At 41.3% G+C, this 19,109-nt stretch overlaps 1 protein-coding gene across 5 annotated transcripts in view; it reads left to right on the plus strand.

Moving 5' to 3' along the window:
• The window catches only part of LOC149153497 (uncharacterized), a 746,732-nt gene that overhangs the window by 429,591 nt on the left and 298,032 nt on the right, over window positions 1–19,109 (plus strand). For all 5 annotated transcript variants that reach the window (XM_089440790.1, XM_089440791.1, XM_089440788.1 and 2 more), the window contains 2 exons: window positions 3,944–4,006; window positions 4,121–4,190. In XM_089440790.1, the coding sequence (XP_089296916.1) occupies window positions 3,944–4,006; window positions 4,121–4,190 (133 nt within the window). The remainder of the gene's footprint in view (window positions 1–3,943; window positions 4,007–4,120; window positions 4,191–19,109) is intronic.

Here is a 19,109-nt window from a genome sequence, read left to right on the forward strand (position 1 = left end):
TGTCATGTAGATTCTTTCCCTCAGCAGGGTTCAAGGTCTTGCATTAAGTATCTCTAACCTTGTTGAATTCTGGCCGACACTAAAGAGGGCACATGCTTTTCACTGGTTGAAATTGTTTATAACTGACAGTGTTTATCACTGAACATGCATGAAAACAAAAACTTTTATGAGAAGTTCAGGATTTCAAAATCTGGGTTGGTGATCTAAGTAAATAATGTTTTTTTTCTACAAAGTTTATCTGAAGTACGGTGTTCTCGAGCTGCTGCTGCAGTAGGTTTCGAGTCTCGACATAACCTTCAGGCTTCATCATAGAAGGAGACTGGAGCTGCTTAGAATCTATTACAGAGGACTTATTCTGCCTATAAAAGTAACCTACAATAACCATTGTGAAATATGTAAAACATCAACATTTTATGATCAGACAAATCATCAGATTCTATAGAAATGACTCATGAGAGTTAGTTGGCAGTGATCAAACCCACACTGGCTTGCTGCATATACCTGTTCAAAACATCTGTAATGGAAAATCTGCAAATAAAGATGAGTCAGACTTGTGATGCATTCCCATAGTAAGGGATAATTTTAAAATTTAATTTTGCACCATAAAATAGGCATCTCCAAGCTTACAAGTTTCCTTGAATGCACAGGTGTAGGGATGGATGATCCCACATTTGAAATAACATTTAAAAATTTTGTCATTGTTTTAGCTCATGCACGCATGCCTACAGCAAGCACAACTTTACCAGTGATGGAAAGCTCGTAGCTTGAATTCTTTCAATTGATTTTGTTTTTATTCCATGAACAGATATTTGATATTTCATAAATTGAATTAGAAAACTGTGTGAAACATTCATTTGGGTTCAAAAACTTTTTATCTATTTGTTTAGTGTTGACTACTTTGCTAAGGTGTGTTTCACTTCCAAGTTCCAATTATTTCAGCCTTCAGGTTATTTGTGTTCACTGTTCAGACACCTTTGTGTGAGTTATTCCAGTGACCTTCCAACTGTTATTCAGATTCTCAGTTGATTTGTCTCCCTATTCCAGCTTTAGTGTCTTTGTAATCTTGGTCGCTTAGTCCCTGAGCTAGAATTCTTTTTATCATCTTCCTGTTAGGACTCTATCTTGGTTTTCTCTTTACAAGATATGAGGGGCCCACCTGAAATTATTATTTAATAATTTATTATTTACTATTTAATAATTTATTATAAAATATAAATTATAATTATTAAAATTTAATATTATTATATTACCCGACGAACCCACGCACCCTGTTTCCAAAAATGCCGTCCCCGTCCCCGTCCCCGTCCCCGCACCCACGTTTCCTGGCAACATAGGTAAGGTTTAGTGGTATTAGAATTTGAATTTGAATATTTGCTTGAGATCACACACATACGCTTGTTGGTTTAAAGAACATTTAATCTCATATATTTGGTCTAGCAAGTAACTCTGAGAATTTGATGGAATTTGTTGTTCTTAAGCATTCTCGTTTCCCTGATTAATGAATGGTAATTGTGTTGAAGGCTAATTCTCTTTGAGCCAAGTGGCATTGAAAGCAATTGCATGTCATTGAGTAATTTGTGTTTCCAGATAATTGAATGATTTGAGATATAATTGTGCATTCCTTGGATAATTATCGTTGACATTTTTTGAGATTGGATAAGCAGTCCATTATGGATTTGTGGTAAATTGTGTATCTTTTAGTTCTCAAATTGAGTATTTTCATTTCATATTGTGAGAATTCTGCATAATTGAGCTTATCTATCGAATTTCTTGGATAAAGTACTTAGCGTATAACTCAGATTAAATCGTAATCTAGGTGCTTCGAGGTTTGTGCTTCATTAATCATCCGCTAATCTCATCTTGCATTTGCATCCTAAGTTAGTCTTGCATTTAATAATCGACCTTCAAGCATAGGCTTGGTTGATAGAGAGATAGGAACACCTTTGCGTCTTCTCTTGAGAAGTCTACCCTTTTTAGTATCTAAAACGGTGACCTTGCAATCATCAGAGCCACAACCTCTGCAGCGCCGGAGGCACCGGGTATGTTAGATTTCAAGGAGAGAGATTGTTAATCACATCCTCATGTGCTTCACATTGACTTCTATCTGCCATTTGCTCCTTAAGTCATCCGCAAGTCCTAGAAGAAGGCTCATTAGGTCATCCTCAAGTCCTAGAAGAAGGAGAAAGTCAAGCGAAAATCTGAAGATCCCTTGGAAGGTTAGAATGATCTCACATGTGTCATAACAACTGCTTCTGGGAGGGCCAAAAATTTCAGACCTGAAGTAGACGCTGAAAAATTGTAGCTAGAAGTTGAAGTTGTGCTACTGGAAGAGATTTGACTGGGTTTGACTTGGACAAAAGAAGCACATCATCTGTAAGGTTGGACTTGGTCTTTGAAAGGTATTGGTCTTGATGTAGAGGTCTTGGAATTCGTCAATTGAAGAATCTATAAGAAGAGGAGATTTACAGGTTTTCCTTTGAATTTGGAGAGATTTTGGCCCTGGCATGCAACCTATATATTGTGTTCTTGTGTGCTATTGTTCTTCTTGTTTTGGTAGTTGTTTGATGATAAGAACAAACATAATTTTAAGAGAAGAAGCTAATAAGTAAGAAAAAGTAAAAAGATATCACAAGCAGTTATCAAGTAAAGAGAAATCATCCTAACTACTGCCCTATAGATCTCTCAACAGGAAGCTGCCTCTCCAAGGTTGTGTTTCCTCGATCAACACATAAAGTGATGCCACCTGCTTTTTAACCAGCTCTGAGTGATCGGGAAAGGGTCTCCTCTGGCAGAAAATTTGATCTCAACAGTGTTTTGCAGTGCTGATCTCTTTCAACAATTAAATCTGATTAGAGATCTGACTGATCTCTCCTCCAAGTAGCTATGGTGGGTGATCGTCCACTGTATCCAGCTTTCTTCCAAGGGTTCTCATCCAAGGAAGAGATGAGACGCTGAGCTGTTCGATCCAATCTCCAAAAAGAAAAATGCATAATGTTGAGAAGGAAATCAATTTCCTCTCTTTTAATTTCTCCTTTTTCAATTTCTGCCCTTTTTTACGATTTGAATTTCTTTTTCTCTTTTTAATTTCTTTCTAATGTGTTTTCCCCTCACTCTATTATTGTCACTTTATAAAGTTGATGTTTATTTATTAAGTTACCCCCTTTATTAATTCCTCCATTGAGACTCTAGCCCATCAGAGTCGAAAATGAGCTTGTGAGCCATCCCTTTGCTGATCATTCAAGAAGGGACATTACATTCCTGCCAATTATAATGATTGTCTCTTCCTTTACCAAAAAAGAAAAATTTAAAACCATATTTTTTTTTTACCATTAGATGTCACTTTTAACATTTCTGAATAGACAAAATACGATAGTAGTTCAATAAAACATGAGCAAAAGAACTATTAATTTCGCAGTCTCAAACTGATAACCCTCAGAAAAGTAGGTTCATTCAATATTAAGGTAATGCATAATTGACTAGTTCTTGGGGGTTTGATCCAATGGTAACCGGTGCTAATAATGATGCTGATAAATGAAAATTTTCAACCAGAAAAAAACAGAGTACGTCCTTCAAGCAAGAATCATTATATTTATTTTCATGGTAACAGTGTTATGAAAATGGTACTTTTTGCAGAATGACAAAATTTTAGCATTCATTTCTATCTCTTGTTTGTTTTTATGTTGTGTAGTGGCCTTTTGACTAGAGTGTAGTATATGTTCAAACTATGACTCTAGTTTCTAGTGCTCTGAAAGCATCTTTCAAAACTTAAAAACCTATGCAATTACTCCATTCTTATTTGATGTGATTCCAACTCAACTACCGTGTCATGTTGCTTGATCTGGTCTCTTAATTGGCACAAACTTGTTTAGTTTATGTGTTATATTTGGTTTCATCTTAATGAGATCTCAAAGTCATTGGTGACTGGTCTATCCTCATTATACAGGTCTGGAATCCTTAATTTAAACAGTTTAAAAGTGACTCATATGCATTGCCCTCCACCACGGATGTAAGTGAGTAGCTATAATGTTAGATGAGCTAAAATTTTTCCCTTTACAATGGCTTGGCTTCCCCTATGTTAAATATTGACTTTGGAATTTTTTACTGTTGACGTTCAAATCAGAAAAGAGGATTCTTCAATAGCGTATGTTTACTACCACAAGAGGAAACCTGCATGGCTACATACAGAGTCGGTATGATTCTGCAGTGCTTCTGCAAGTTGTATTGTTGACACGTATTCTAGTTGTACATTACTGTCTTTTCATGTATCTTTTGTGATTGGACAAACACAAAGTTGAGCTCCTTGAGAAATTTGATTTTAAACCTATAATAGGTAACATATGATACTGTATATTAGTTCTGTCTTTGGAATTTTGATTGGTTTTAGATCTTTCCCAGTTGGGACAGCTTGTGAGGACAACTTAGTTGACTAAAATATGTTAATGTTTCACTTCTGCTTGCAATCATTTTTAACAGAAGGCATTTTTACTATAATAGTAAAATAATACACAACCAGATTTGTTGAAGCTAAGTTTATATTTTGTATATATGTAATCCCTTGTGCCAGTGAATGATTATCTCAGCATCCTGTGCTTGCTTGACATTGTCAGACATTGCAAGTCCCTGCACTTGTCTAGAATCTAACTTGCACCCATGCTAAATGAGATTTAGTGCATATGCTTGTGTTTTCTTCTTCAAATTGCGCTTATTGAGATCCATAGGAGAGAAAGTGATTGAATGGAATCAGTAGGAAACCATAAAACCTGCAATAACTGAAGAAAATAACAACAGTAATGTGAAATTTCCTCGAATTGCAGTAATTGGAATTTACTCTTCTAACTGGATAGCAGTTTTGGTAAGTTTAGATAACAATGGTATGTTCTATGCTTGCAACAATTACTTCAATGTCTTTTTATTAGCCCAATGATAATTTTCACTTAATTTCCAATAGAAATCACATAAACCATTAATCACATTGACAGTAACTGCAGATAGAACATAAACAATAAAACACAGAAGACAAGCCAAAACAAGAGAACACCAGTGTTTGGCTCAAGCTAGGGAAAACCCTTGATCAATTCTTCTTATTATAAATATGAAATGTTCAGCAGAGAGAGAGAGAGAGTACAATAATATAAAGTCAAAGTCAGAATTGACTTGCAAAATCACTGTCCAAAACAGCCCTGTAAAATCTGTGATTCTGCTCTCAGTCAACAGCAGTCAAATCAGCCCTAACCAGAAAGTCAACAGCAGTCAAAGTCTGGTCAAACTTCTCCTAAACAGCGCATTCAAAGAAGAGAGGAACTTGGCCTCTCTTGCTTGTCAAATTCAACCCAAAACAATCAACAAATCTGCAGTCAAAGTTGGTCAACCTGAAGTCCACACTGCGGTCAATGCAGTTCAAGGTGCCCAGAAATCCTCAGTTTCTGTGCCAAATAGTATGACCTGCCCAAACAGAAATATGCCCAAAAGATCGAATTGAAATTTTGTGAAGAAAGTCAAAGTCAACGCTGGTAAAAGTTGCAGACACCTTCAGATTTTCTGCCACACATGTGAAAAGAACAACTGCCCAATGAGGTGTACAAACCAATTAGATGAGGAGAGAAAAGAATGTGTTGTGAGATGATGATGCCAAATGAGGGTGGAGGTCTCTTTTATTTATATGAATCGTTGAGGGTCAAAAGACACGTCTGTTGGCTTTTATGAGCCTACATGATGATGTGGCCGACCTTGACAATTTGCACGTGTGGGCTATGAAAATTCCAATCCCAGAATCCTATGGCAGCCACTGATGTTATTTCTCCTAATTGTTAATTAATTAACAATTTATTTGCTACAACAAATATCAAAATAAATACACTGCAACCTTCACAAATAAAATACCGTGGAAAAATAATGTGTTGGGAACTGAGAAATGCTAGCACACACACATAAAATATGAGGGAATTATTTTTGGACAAAAGTCCCCAAAAAAACCCAACATGGGAAAACCGGTGCAGCAGTGAAGGTTTTTATTATTATGCTGCAGTGAAAATCCAAGTACATCTATGGATGCCCAACTGGCAATCCAAATAGCAAGAATATTTGGGCAAAATTATTGAAGGGAATTTACCCTTCCTCCAAAAGAAATCCCATCACAACTTGCCTACAGAAAACTCAGCCTCCTAAAGCTTCTGCGTCACCCTCTGCGCTACTATGCGTAGTCTACTTGACGTCAAGCCTCCTACTAGTCTCTGATGAAATTGTTATGTTGCTAAGAAATTTGTCTCTCTGGCTCTTTAGAACCTTTGCCCGACCTCTAGATCTGAGAACGATCTTCTCTCCAGTAAATCGAACTATCCTCTTTGAAGCTATTGCGCAGAGCTCTGTGCTGCCTCTCTGGTATAATTCGGCCCTTTTGTTGCTGCATCTTCGGATCTAGAAACCTTCCTCCGGATCGCTGTCCCTGCGCTCACTCATTGCTTCGATCTTTAGCTCTCTCACAACTGACTGCTGCTACTCTGGAAATCAATCTGCCAAGAAATCGAATTGCTCAAGTGTACTCTCCATCACCACATTGACCTCCTCTTATAATCCTCTGTTGGAGCACCAACGACCAAGATAAAAACATAATCGATGGCTAGGATCATCTCTGGATCGATCCGTGTGAGCTTTTAGGTATTTTTCGCCTTGACTTATTTAATACTAATTAATCAACCATATTCCCTAAGTTTAGACTTAGGAAATATTTAAAAATTGGTTAATAATCTAATTAACTCATCTCTAGGTAGAATTTCCATAAACGATTTATGGGTTTTGGAGATCTCATGTATTCTAGCCTCTCCAGCGAGTTTTGTGGCTAGAACACGTTTGATGCTACAAAAACAAACATTCCCTCTTGGCGAGGAATGTGTTCTACTGCCGCACATCCTACCACAACACTCTGTCTCTGCATCATCTCCTGTCTGTTGATTTGGGGTAGCATAAGATGTGCTCTAGCCATGAAATTTCGTGGAAAGGCTGGGGCACATGAGATTTCCAATACTCAGAAAGGGTTTGGGCAGATTCTAAACAGTTCAGGAGATATTAAAATAATTAATATTTTTAATGGAGTCCCTAAGTCTAAACCTAGGGAAAATAAAATATTAATGTGGATTAATATGAAACTATGTTAGAATGGTCCAAAAGACATGGATCAAGCTGGATCTAATCTCAGCCATTGATTAGAGACTTAATCTCGGCCGTTGATATGTCAACAAGAAAAGTATAAGAGGAGGCTTGAGGGTCACTTGGAGAATACACTAGAGGGATCAGTCATTCTGTTCGCTAGAGTGGGGTTTGCTAAGAGAGATAGAATTAGTGATCGGGAGTTGTCGCTGAGTGGCATTGAGTACAGAGAGACAAAGAGGCAGAGAAAGTGTCGGGAGAGCAACGCAGAAGCCGGGGAGAGTGAAGCAGAACTAGCCAGGGCTCACGCAAGGCCACGCAGAGGCAGCCAGGAGCTGCGCAGAGCCTCAAAGAGGCCAGCGTTGCTGACGCAAAGGGCCATAAGGCTGACGCAGGGCCTCCTAAGGCTGATGCAGACCCATCCGGGGTGACACAGGGTCAGCGCTGGGCAGAGAGGGGCTGATGTTGTCCAAAAAAGGCTGATGTTGGGGTTTCTAGGGCAGATTGGTGCTGAGGAGCTGCCAGAAGGATTATCCGGGGTTTCAGCCAGGGGATTTGTCTCAAACTGAGAGGTATTACTTTCAAGGAAATTCTCTATTGGGCAGGTCAGTTTCGGCACTCAGATTATACTCTGATATTGCTTAATAAGAAAACCCTCAGATAGTTGCACCAGTTTTCCCACATTGGGTTTTTTTCGTGACATTGTTCCAAAAATAATGGTGTCATATGGTGTGATTGTTTTTGTTTCCTTCAATTGTTGTTCTATAATATGTTGAGCATGTACTAGTGTTTATTTTCAATAATTACATTGTAAATAACTTGTTAAGTAACATAACAAGTAGGTAGGAATAAATCAGATAAAGTGCATGAAGGGTTTATAACTAAGTAGACTTAGAAACTTCAACATGGTATTAGAGCGTTATTGCAGATCATAGGAGGACTGAGGACATTAGCCGAGCGGAGGAATAACAGTAGAAAATAGTTGTCCTGAGGTGACAGAAGCTGTTTCTAGCATAGCAGCAACAAGGGAAGGGTGACACAGTGCATGCGTCATCAAGGGTGATCCGGGAAGAGGCGGCGTAGAGGCTAAAGAAGGCAAAGGGAGCCTCACACAGAGCTACACAGAAGTTGGGAGGGCTGATGCAGTTGGCTGAGGAGGCTGGGTTGCTGGTGTCGGGATTGCACAGAGCGTAGGGGCTCTCACCTTCAGGGTACTGGGCTTTAGAAGGCTGTGGGAATATTGCAGAATGGAGCTGGTGAGGTACTGTGGTCAAAATAGTACCTGACAGAGCAAGGCCAAGAAGAGGAAGTTGCTACCGAGGGTTTCTAGCCGAGGAACCCGGATCGGTGGTGCGATTGCACAAGACTATCAGAGTAGGGGGCATCTCGACAGCGATAGAAGGATTTCCAGGAGAGAAATCGGGACTCAGAGGGAGGCCAAAAGAGATCTTCCAAACGGGAAGTAGAGACTCGGAGGAGTCGAACAAGGAACTTCCAGGAGGGATGTAGAAGAGTATCATGGCACTACACGAAGTAAGTGACCAGGATAAACTGGATGGAGCATCAAACTTCGCATTCTGGAAGGCCAGAATATTATTCGTACTTGACAGAAATCGTGTCAAGAACTTCGCCTTAAAGGTTATAGCTATCCGAGTCGACCCCAATGATAATGACAAGTACGAGCAGGCAATGGCGAAGGCCAAGAGCATCATCCTTGACGGGGTCAAGGACCATGTAGTACCACACATTGCTGAGAAGGAAACGACATATGAGATGTGGGAGCCCTCAAGAAATTGTACCATCATACTTCTGTGCAAAGAAGAATGTTACTTGAGAACCAGTTGAGGTCGTATCAGATGAAGAAGGGAGAACCGATTGACACCTTCCTTGGAGGACTGAACGAGATCCGAGATCAGTTGACTACTATAGAAGCCACGTCGGATCAGGAATTGATGGTGAGAACGACCCTGAATGCAGTCTCAGAAGACTGTGATGTATTTGTCCAGAGTATATTGGGCAGAGGGACACTTCCACTGTGGGATGAAATGTGGGCTGCTCTTCGCCAAGAAGAGATCAGACGGCAGTCGAAGATGGGTAGCAGTAGCAAGGGGATCAAAGTCAAGTAGGAGGAGGAAGATGTTGCCCTAGCATCCTGAGGGAAAGCAGGAAAAGCGGAAGAAGAAGGATCTATCCAAGATCAAGTGCCTCCACTGTGGGGAGCTGGGCCATTATGTGACCCAGTGTCTAAGGAAGAAGAGTAAGGGAGAGTCTTCCCGGACGAAGGCAGCTCCAGCAAGGGCAGAGAAGGAAGTGTTGACAAACGATGACGGTGCCATGAGTGCACATGCGCCACTTGAGAAGAAGTGGGGAGACATCGAGCTGTAGTCAGGCAGACTACAGGCGATGAGGGGCAGGATCCTCAAAGTACCCAGCCTCCTGGATTAGACCTTGCTACGGGAGCCCCAAAGAGGAGTAGCAGGACTGGTTGAGTCGGGTAGAGATGGATGCAGATGGAGCGACAAAGAGAGCTACAGTGCAGGAGTCTCGAAACAACGCGAGGCTAGCAGGCTGCAGCAGTACGAGAGGCACAAGAGTGTTACACAAGTGCAGGATGGCACAGAGAGGTGTGCAACGGTGCAAGATGCAGGGTGTTTTTGCAACAGCGCAGAGGTCAGAGAGGGAGCACTTGTCAGTGGCAGAGGGAGCTTCAGCATCAATGGGTGTCTCTAGCCCAACAGAGAGGTCAGATTGGGAGATCAGTTACTTACTGCTCAGTAACTGAGTTGCAATGCAGTAGTGGGTAGCAGTGTTGTTAAAATCGCGATAAAATCGCGATTTTTTAACCCCCAGCCGCTTAAATCGCGATTTTTATCCCAAAAAATCGCGGCTTTTTTTTTATACCGATTTTTTCGGAAAAAATCGCGTTTTTTTTTAAAAAATCGCGATTTTTTCGAAAAAATCGCGATTTTTATGGTAAAAATCGCAGAGGCGCGGGGCAGCGGGCTTTTAATAGGCAAAAACGATTTTTTTTTATGTCATTATGCTGTCGCCGCGCGGAGGAGGAGAAGAGGTGAGGGAGAGGAGCTGAAGGGTTTCCGTCGAATTTGGGAGCGAATCCAAGTGTTTTTAGGAGAAATCCAAGACAAGATCAACAATTTGTCCATAAAAAAGGTATGTAGATTAATTTTTTTTTGTTTTGCTTCTATAAAAACTTTGTTTTTCATTGTTTTTAAAGAATTTTTTGTAATTTTTCATTGATTTGGGATGGGTAATTTGTTATGACTATGAGAACCAATTTTTTATTTTTATTTTCTCATTTTTTTTAAACATTGTTTTTTTTTTTGAATTTTCATTGTTTTTTGGCATTTGCCATTGGCATTTGGTTGGGTAACTTGGGTTTGGAAATTGGGATTTTGGAAATAATTAACTTGTAATTTTGTAAATGCTAAATTGTAATTTGTATTATGTAATCCTAAATTCCTATTTCCTAATCCTTATTTTTCCATAGGTTTGCAAATTCAAAATTCAAAAACAAACATGCCAAGGAAATTGGATCCTTTCTGGGAATATGGTGAACCTAAAACTCCGAATGATAGACAAAACTTGTATTGCAAGTTGTGTGGAAAGGAGATATTCGGGGGGGTGTACAGGTTGAAGTACCACCTTGCACAAATCCCTGGACATGATGTGGGGCCCTGTATAAATACAAATCCTGAAATTATCCAAAGAGCCATGAGAGCATTGGGAGAATTAGAGCACAGTAGAGAGGCCAAATAAGAACTCAAAAGGCAACTAAAAAGGTCAGCTGAAGGAAGTGGGCCAAGTGGCACTGGTTCTACTGCAGCGTCAGTCAATCCGGTAGCTGCATCATCATATTTTGTTCCTCGAACCACACCTGGTTCACAACCAACTATCGGTTCAATGCTAAAAAGAACTGAAAAAGAACAAGCTGACAGGTTGATGACAAAATTTCTCCTCTGGAGTGATATTCCTTTCAGCATTGTAAGGAATAATCCATTTTTCCAACCTACTGTTGATGCTATTGCCAGTGTTGGCCCGGGGTACAAAATCCCTTCTCTTCATGATTTCAGAGGCCGACTTCTTCAAGATGAAAAGCGTGACTGCACCCAAAGATTGGAGGATTTTAGGGCATCATGGGCACAAACAGGATGCACTGTTATGTCAGATGGTTGGACTGACCAAAAGGGGGGAACCCTTATAAACTTCTTGGTTAGTTGTCCCAAGGGGACTATGTTTATCAAATCTATTGATGCAACTCATCAAATCAAAGATGCAAGAACTTTATGTGATTTGCTGGATGTGTTTATTTTGGAGGTGGGTGCAGAAAATGTTGTCCAAGTCATAACGGACAATGCTGCAAATTATGTTGCTGCTGGTAGAATGCTTATGGACAGGCATCCTACTTTATTTTGGACACCTTGTGTTGCCCATTGTATTGATTTGATGTTAGAGGACATAGGGAAAATTCCCTTTGTCAAAGAGATTGTTGACTCATCAAAAAGCATCACAAAATTTATTTACAATCACACATCTGTGCTTAGCTTGATGAGAAAATGCACCAACAACAAAGAGTTGGTGCGCCCCGCCATTACACGGTTTGCGACGAGTTTCATATCTCTTCAATCCCTCTTGAATTCTATGTGGGATTTGAAGAGAATGTTTCTTTCAGAGAAGTGGCGTGCTTCGTCAATGAGCCGCAAACCAGAAGGAGAGGCCGTGTGCAGACTAGTTTCATACCAGGAAGACTTCTGGGCGGGAGTGCAGGAGGTGTGCGCTATTACTGAACCTTTGGTAAAGGTTCTTCGGTTGGTTGATGGTGAGAAACCCGCAATGGGCTATTTGTATGAAGCCATGGACAGGGCCAAAGAAGCCATTCGGTCCTACTATGATGATAAGGGAGATGATGGATTTCAGAGACAACTCCTTCTATGGGAAGTCATTGATGAGCGATGGAACAACACACTCCATCGTCCCATTCATGCTGCTGGGCTTTTCCTGAACCCTGCATTTTCTTATGCATGTGGGTTTGATTTTGATGTTGAGGTCGTGGAAGGATTATTAGCCTGTGTCCAGAAGATGGTGAGATCTCCAGAACAACGTATAGAGATCTCTAGACAAATTGAGACATATAAGATGTCAGGTGGCACATTTGGCTTTGAGATGGCTGTCATTGATAGGACTATTAAAATGCCAGGTATTTTTTAGTTTGTACTTTGTAACTTTGTTTCAAATTTCATTGTCTCTTCAAATTCCATTTTTTTCTTATGTTTATTTAAAATTTTATTTGTAATTTTGTTGTAGACACATGGTGGAAGATGTATGGTGGCAGAGTACCCCTTTTGCAAAAGCTTGCCGTACGCATCCTCAGCCAAACATGCAGCTCCTCGGGATGTGAGCGCAATTGGAGTGTATTTGAAAAAATACACAACAAGAAGCGCAATAGGTTAACACTTAAACATTTAAAATATTGCAAATTTCCAAATAAATTTTTGAATTCATTAAAGTTTTAAACAATATTTTTTTTATAATATTAATTATTAATTATTATTTCATGAACTTTGTACAGGTTGGAGTCCCATAGACTTAATGACATGGTCTATGTCTACTACAATCTTCGATTGTGGGTGAGACAACTAGAGAGGACACCTGATACGGAAGCCATCTCATTGGATGGGATTGACACCACTGCTGAATGGAGGGTTGAGACCGAGAGGCCTCTCATGGATCCCACTGAAGATTGGTTAGTGCAGGATGAGGAGGGGGAGGAGGAGGAGCAGGAGGAGCAGGAGCAGGAGCAGGAGCAGGAGGAGGAGGAGGAGCAGGTGGAGGAGGAGGAGCAGGAGGAGGAGGTGACACCGCCTACCCGGGCTACCACTACCACCAGTAGAGGACGTGGTCTCCGTCTACCTCAGCCTCCTATAGCTGCTGCTACTAGTTCTTCAGCTTCTAGAGCACGTCAGACTCCACTGCCATTTCCACCAGCACAGGCACCAGCTTCTACATCTAGAGGGAAACAGAAAGTTGTGCCATTTTCTCGCAAGAGGGGCAGAGGAAATCAATAGGATTAGACTTTCATTTTATTGTATATGACATTATGACATGATGAGATACATTATCATATTTTTTGTTGATATTTTGAGGCTGAGTTGGGACTCAGGACTTACTATTCAGGACATGATTCAATGTTATGTGTGATTTTAGCGCTAGAAATGATATTAAACATCTTATATATTAGTTTTTTTATCATATTTATGTGTCAATGTATTTATTTTATGTTGTAGATGGTTTAGATATTAAAAAAATTGAAAAAAAATGAATATTTTTGTGCCAAACGCTTTTTTCCCGCTTTTACCGATTTTTTCCGCATTTTTCCCGGCGCCGATTAAATCCCGCTCGCGCTTTTAACAATTGGTGGGTAGCATGATGCAACATGATGAGAGGAAGTGCAGTGCGGATGCAGTGCTAGGAGGAAAGACCAGCAGCAACACGGATGCGGAGGGAGCTGTCTTACAGATGTAGCAGTGCAGAGGAGGTGGGTAGCAGTACAAGATACAACAATGTAGAGGATGGTGGGCAACAGGCCTAGCATGAGCACAGGGACCAATGCCGGATGATCAGAGTAATACTCGGTAAGGAGTATTGTTAGAGCACAATCCTCGCTAAGTGGGAGTGTTGATTTGGGGTAGCACCGGATGTGCTTTAGCCACAAAATTTGGTGGAGAGGCTAGGGCACATGAGATCTCCAATACCCAGAAAGGGTTTGGACAGATTCTAAATAGTTCAGGAGATATTAAAATAATTAATATTTTTAATGGAGTCCCTATGTCTAAACTTGGGAAAATAAAATATTAATGTGGATTAATATGAAACTGTGTTAGAATGGTCCAAAAGACATGGATCAAGCCAGATCTAATCTTAACCTTTGATTAGGGACTTAATCTCAACCGTTGATATGTCAACAGGAAAAGTAGAAGAGGGGGCTTGAGGGCACTTGGAGAATACACCAGAGGGATCAGTCATTCTATTCTCTAGAGCAGGATTTGCTAAGAGAGATAGAATTAGTGATCAGGAGTTGCAACTGAGGGGCATTGAGTACAGAGAGACAGAGATAGCGCTGGGAGAGCAGCGCAGTAGCCGGGGAGAGTGACGCAGAGCCAGCCAGGGCCACACAGAGGCAGCTGGGAGCTACGCAGAGCCTCAGAGAGGCTAGCGTTGTTGACGCAGAGGGCCAGACGGTTGACGCAGGGCCTCCTAAGGCTGGTGCAGACCCATCCAGGGTAGCACAGGCAGAGAGGGGCTGATGTAGTCCAGAGAAGGCTGACACTGGTGGTTCTGGGGCAGATTGGTGCTGAAGAGCTGCCAGAAGGATTATCCGGGGTTTCAGCGAGGAGATTTGTCTCAAAATGAGAAGTATTACTGCCAAGGAAATTCTCTATTGGGTAGGCCAGTTTTGGCACCCAGATTGTACTCTGATATTGCTTAATAAGAAAACCCTCCGATAGTTGCACCAGTTTTCCCACATTGGGTTTTTCCGGGGACATTGGTCCAAAAATAATGGTGTCATATGGTGTCATATGGTGTGATTGTTTCTGTTTCCTTCAGTTGTTGATCTGTAATATCTTGAGCATGCACTAGTGTTTATTTTCAGTATTTACATTGTAAATAACTTGTTAAGTAACATAACAGGTAGGTAGCAATAAATCAGATAAAGTGCATGGAGGGTTTCTAACTAAGTAGACGTAGAAACTTCAACACTGTCACGCTGCTTGTCTGGCTGCTGCTGCCCACCAAGCACTGCACAACTTTGATATATGCTGCATCTGTGCTACTGCTGACACTGCCATACTGCTGCCAACATTGCATCTACACTGCAACTCCCTCTCATCTGTTGCTACTGCAACTACAACATCTGCGATTGAAAAACCTCCAAAATACTGAATCAACTCTGATCAGTATAATGCATCTGTCATCTGAGTCTCTGACTACTACTAGTATCTGCACTTTCACTGAAGAATCTGTGTTGCTGCTGACTCTGCACTATGCCAACTACACTGTTGCCAACTCTGCACTGCGCTTCCCAGCATCTGACTGCTACTAGTCTCTGCAACTGTCACTCTGGCATCTGACTGCATAAACTGTCATTGATCCATCCTGTTACTGAATACTGTGGGCCCCCGTAGCAAAGTATTGATCCATGAGGTGGACTCCTCAATGATGCTGCCCATCTGTAGCGCTTTGGAGCTACAACACCAAGTCGCCCCACCTCACTCCTGGAGGTCATCGACAAACATAGCAAAGTCTTCCTCCAACCTGGAGGAAAGCCTATCGATACCCGATGAAGCTGGGTGCTGGTCCTGCTTCTTCTCCTTATCCTTCTTCCTTAGAGGACACTGGGTACTATAGTGACCAAGCTCACCGCACTTGAAGCACTTAACCTATGATAGGTCCTGCTTCTTCTTTCTCTGCTCCCCATGTTCCTGACTGGGACCCTTAGATGCAAGGGCCACATTCTACTCCTTCACCTGCTTCTGTCTGCTGCTGCTGCCATTGATGGAGCTCTTTAGAAGAGCTCGCCTCAGTTCCTCCTGCTGCAAGTCAACCCACATCTTTTCCCACTCTGGTAACTTGTCTCTCCCCAATATGCTTTGGACAAAGACTTGCTAGTCCTCAAAGACACTGTTGAGTGCCAATCTCACTAGCTCTGTGGGTTGAGGCACTGCCCCAACAACTGGAAACTAGTCTTGGACCTCCTAAATCCTAGTGAGGAAGGGGTCTATGCCTTCTCCTTTCTGCATTTGGATGAGCCTTAACTTCTCCTCGAGGTACATCTTCTGCTGCTCGGAAGTACCTTGGTATAACGTTGAGAGAGCATCCCACATCTGTTTGGAAGTATCTTTGCCAGCTATATGCGAAACTATATGATCCCGGACTCCGTCTAGGATCTACTGCTTCGCTCTTGCCATCTCCTTTCTGTACTCTTTCAGCTAATCGACATCGTGAGGAACTACCACCATTGCATCAATATAGGCTTTCAGGCCATATTCATTTAGAAGGAAGGACATCCTTCCAGATGATGTAGATGGAAGCTCCATCCAACCTGTCCTGATCACGAAGCCCAACAGTGGCCATCTCAACGAACTCTCGAAAAATTCCTCTTTCCTTCTGCTCGGTTGCTGCTCTGCTATTCACACTCCCTTCTAGAGTGAGAAGATATGGTCACAACTACTACCGATCTGCAGGGAAAATCCGACTTCTTGAGACTAGAAGTTCCTTGAGGAAAATTTTCCCTCTGTGTGTGCTCTTCTATCTTCCACCTCGATGTTGGCTCCGTTGTAGCGAACTGCTGCAAAAACCACTGCGTCCAGCTAGAGATTTGCTCAACAAAAAATCTGAGTTGCTCCCTCTGCCTGTGGAATCACTCGATTTGGAATGATCAAATTTTTTTTTGCCCCTCTCAGAAAAGTCAGTCTTCCTCAAGCAACTCGAGCTCTCTAGCAAAAGATTGTGCTGCCCTTGGGAATTTCAGCGTGCTGCCCACACGGTGCAGCGAAAATCCTTCTTTTCACCTCTGAGCTCTCTAGCTGATCAACTGCACTCTGATACCATGTGAAAATTCCAATCCCAGAATCCTATTGCAACAACTAATAATATTTCTCTGAATTGTTAATTAATTAACAATTTATCTGCTATGACAAATATCAAAATAAATACACTACAAGCTTCACAAATAAAATACCGCGGAAAAATAATGCGCTGGAAACTGAGAAATGTGAGCACACACATAAAATATGAGACAATTACTTTTGGACAAAAGTCCCCAGAAAAACCCAACTTTGGAAAATCGGTGCAACAGTGAGGGTTTTTATTATTATGCAGCAGCGAAAATCTGAGTACATCTATGGATGCCCAATTGGCAATCCAAACATTATGAATATTTAGGAAAAATTATTGAAGGGAATTTACGCTTCCTCCACAAGCAATCCCGACACAACTTGCCAACAAAATACTTGGCCTCTCGAAGATTCTACGTCACCCTATGCGCAGTCTGCTTGATGTCAAGCCTCCAACTAGTTTTTGATGAAGTTGTTCTGCCTTCTGCTACTAAGAAATTCGTCTCTTCGGCCCTCTGGAACCTCTTCCCGACCTTTGGGTAGAGAACGATTTTCTCTCCAACAAATCGAACTGCCCTCTCTGAAGCTACTACGTAGAGCTTTGCGTTGCCTCTCTGGGATAACTCAGCCCTCTTGCTGCTGCCTCTTCGTATTTGGAAAACTCCCTCCAGATCACTGTCCCTGCTCCTCACTCAGTGCTTCAATCTCTAGCTCTCTTTGGCAACTAATTGTTGCTACTCTGGAAATTGATCTGCCAAGAAATCGAATTGCTCAAGTGTTCTCTCCATCACCACATCGACTTCTTCTTATATTCCTCTGTTGGAGCACCAACAACCAAGATTAAAATATAATCGATGGCTAGGATCATCTCTGGATCGATCCATGAGAGTTTCTAGATAATTCTCGCCCTAACTTAATTAATACTTATTAATTAACCATATTCCCTAGGTTTAGACTTAGGAAATATTTAAAAACTGGTTAATAATCTAATTAAGTCATCTCTAGGTGGAATTTCTATAGCAATTTCTGGGTTTTGGAGATTTCGTGTATTCTAGCCTTTCCACCAAGTTTCGTGGCTAGAATTCATCCGATGCTACAAAAACTAACATCTTCACTTCAAAACATATTTCCCTTTGTCCAAATTTAGTGATTTTTAGGTCAATTTTGGTCCTCATGAAAAGAGGAATTCATTGCAATAATTATCTCTATCAAATGAGTTATTCAAAGTGGAATTTGGCCCTAGTTGCCAATTTCAACACTCCCTCTCAACTAGGGTGAATTCCACCTGCTAATATTTGACCATCGATCATGATGCCATCTTGTCATCATGTATCATCTGTGCATCTTGTCTCAACTCTGTGGAACACTGATACAGATTTTAAGAAGAATCGATCGAGAATGAGTTGCAAGACCTCACCACTCTCCACTAACAAAAGTCAGTCCACACAACCAGGGGTAAAACCCCAATCAAACTTGATCCTCACTGATCAAGTTGTTGAACATCATGCATCCTAGATATAGGGAGTACGACAGTACACGATGTGTCCATCTGTAGTGCTATGGTCCCTGTCCTCTTTTCCCAGCTCATTGGTCAGATGAGAGGTACTTCGCAATAGTCTCGAACTACATGGGTAGAATGTATGCTGAGGCATCCACAGGAGAAGGTGAACCACTCATCCTACTCATATGCCATAGGAGAAGGTGAACCACTCATCCTATTTATACATCATCAACTATAGGGAAAGTCAACTCCCTCTTGCATTGATAAATGAGAGTGTTTGTAACGGTCAAAAAGAAATCATCAACATAAAGGACCAAAATAAGAGGCATGTCCTTTTCAACCTTGAAGTATAAGTTTGGTAAATCCCAGCTTCATAAGATAACTGCCAATCCTTTCGTACCAAACCCTAGGGGCTTGCTTCAACCCATAGAGGGCTTTCTTCAGTCGACAGACATGTCTCCTTCTATCTTGTACTTCAAACCCCTGAGGTTGTTCCAAATAGACTTCTTCCTTAAGGGAGCCATGCAAGAAAGCAGTTTTGACGTCGATTTGATGTAGGCTCTGTTACCCACCACCGATAGGTATTATGTATAGGAGAATTTTTTTCTCCTAGATGGTCCTCAATTAGCAGCCAATGACCCCTTGCAGCCACTAAATAGCTCGATGTGCCCTTATTTGTGTCACCTGAGCCAACCATGTGGTTCCTCGCCCACTTGTTATGATTCTATGTTTGAAGGTGCACCTCCCGACCTCGAAGGTATAACTTTTCATTGATATAATTGAGTAATTTTCCTTACTTATAATGGACAGTCTTGGGCATAGATTGGTGGGAG

The sequence above is a fragment of the Pinus tabuliformis genome, chromosome 9 (genome assembly GCF_031772625.1).
Source record: "Pinus tabuliformis cultivar Carrire ecotype Pingquan chromosome 9, CPIR1, whole genome shotgun sequence".
Taxonomy (NCBI): Eukaryota; Viridiplantae; Streptophyta; class Pinopsida; order Pinales; family Pinaceae; genus Pinus; species Pinus tabuliformis.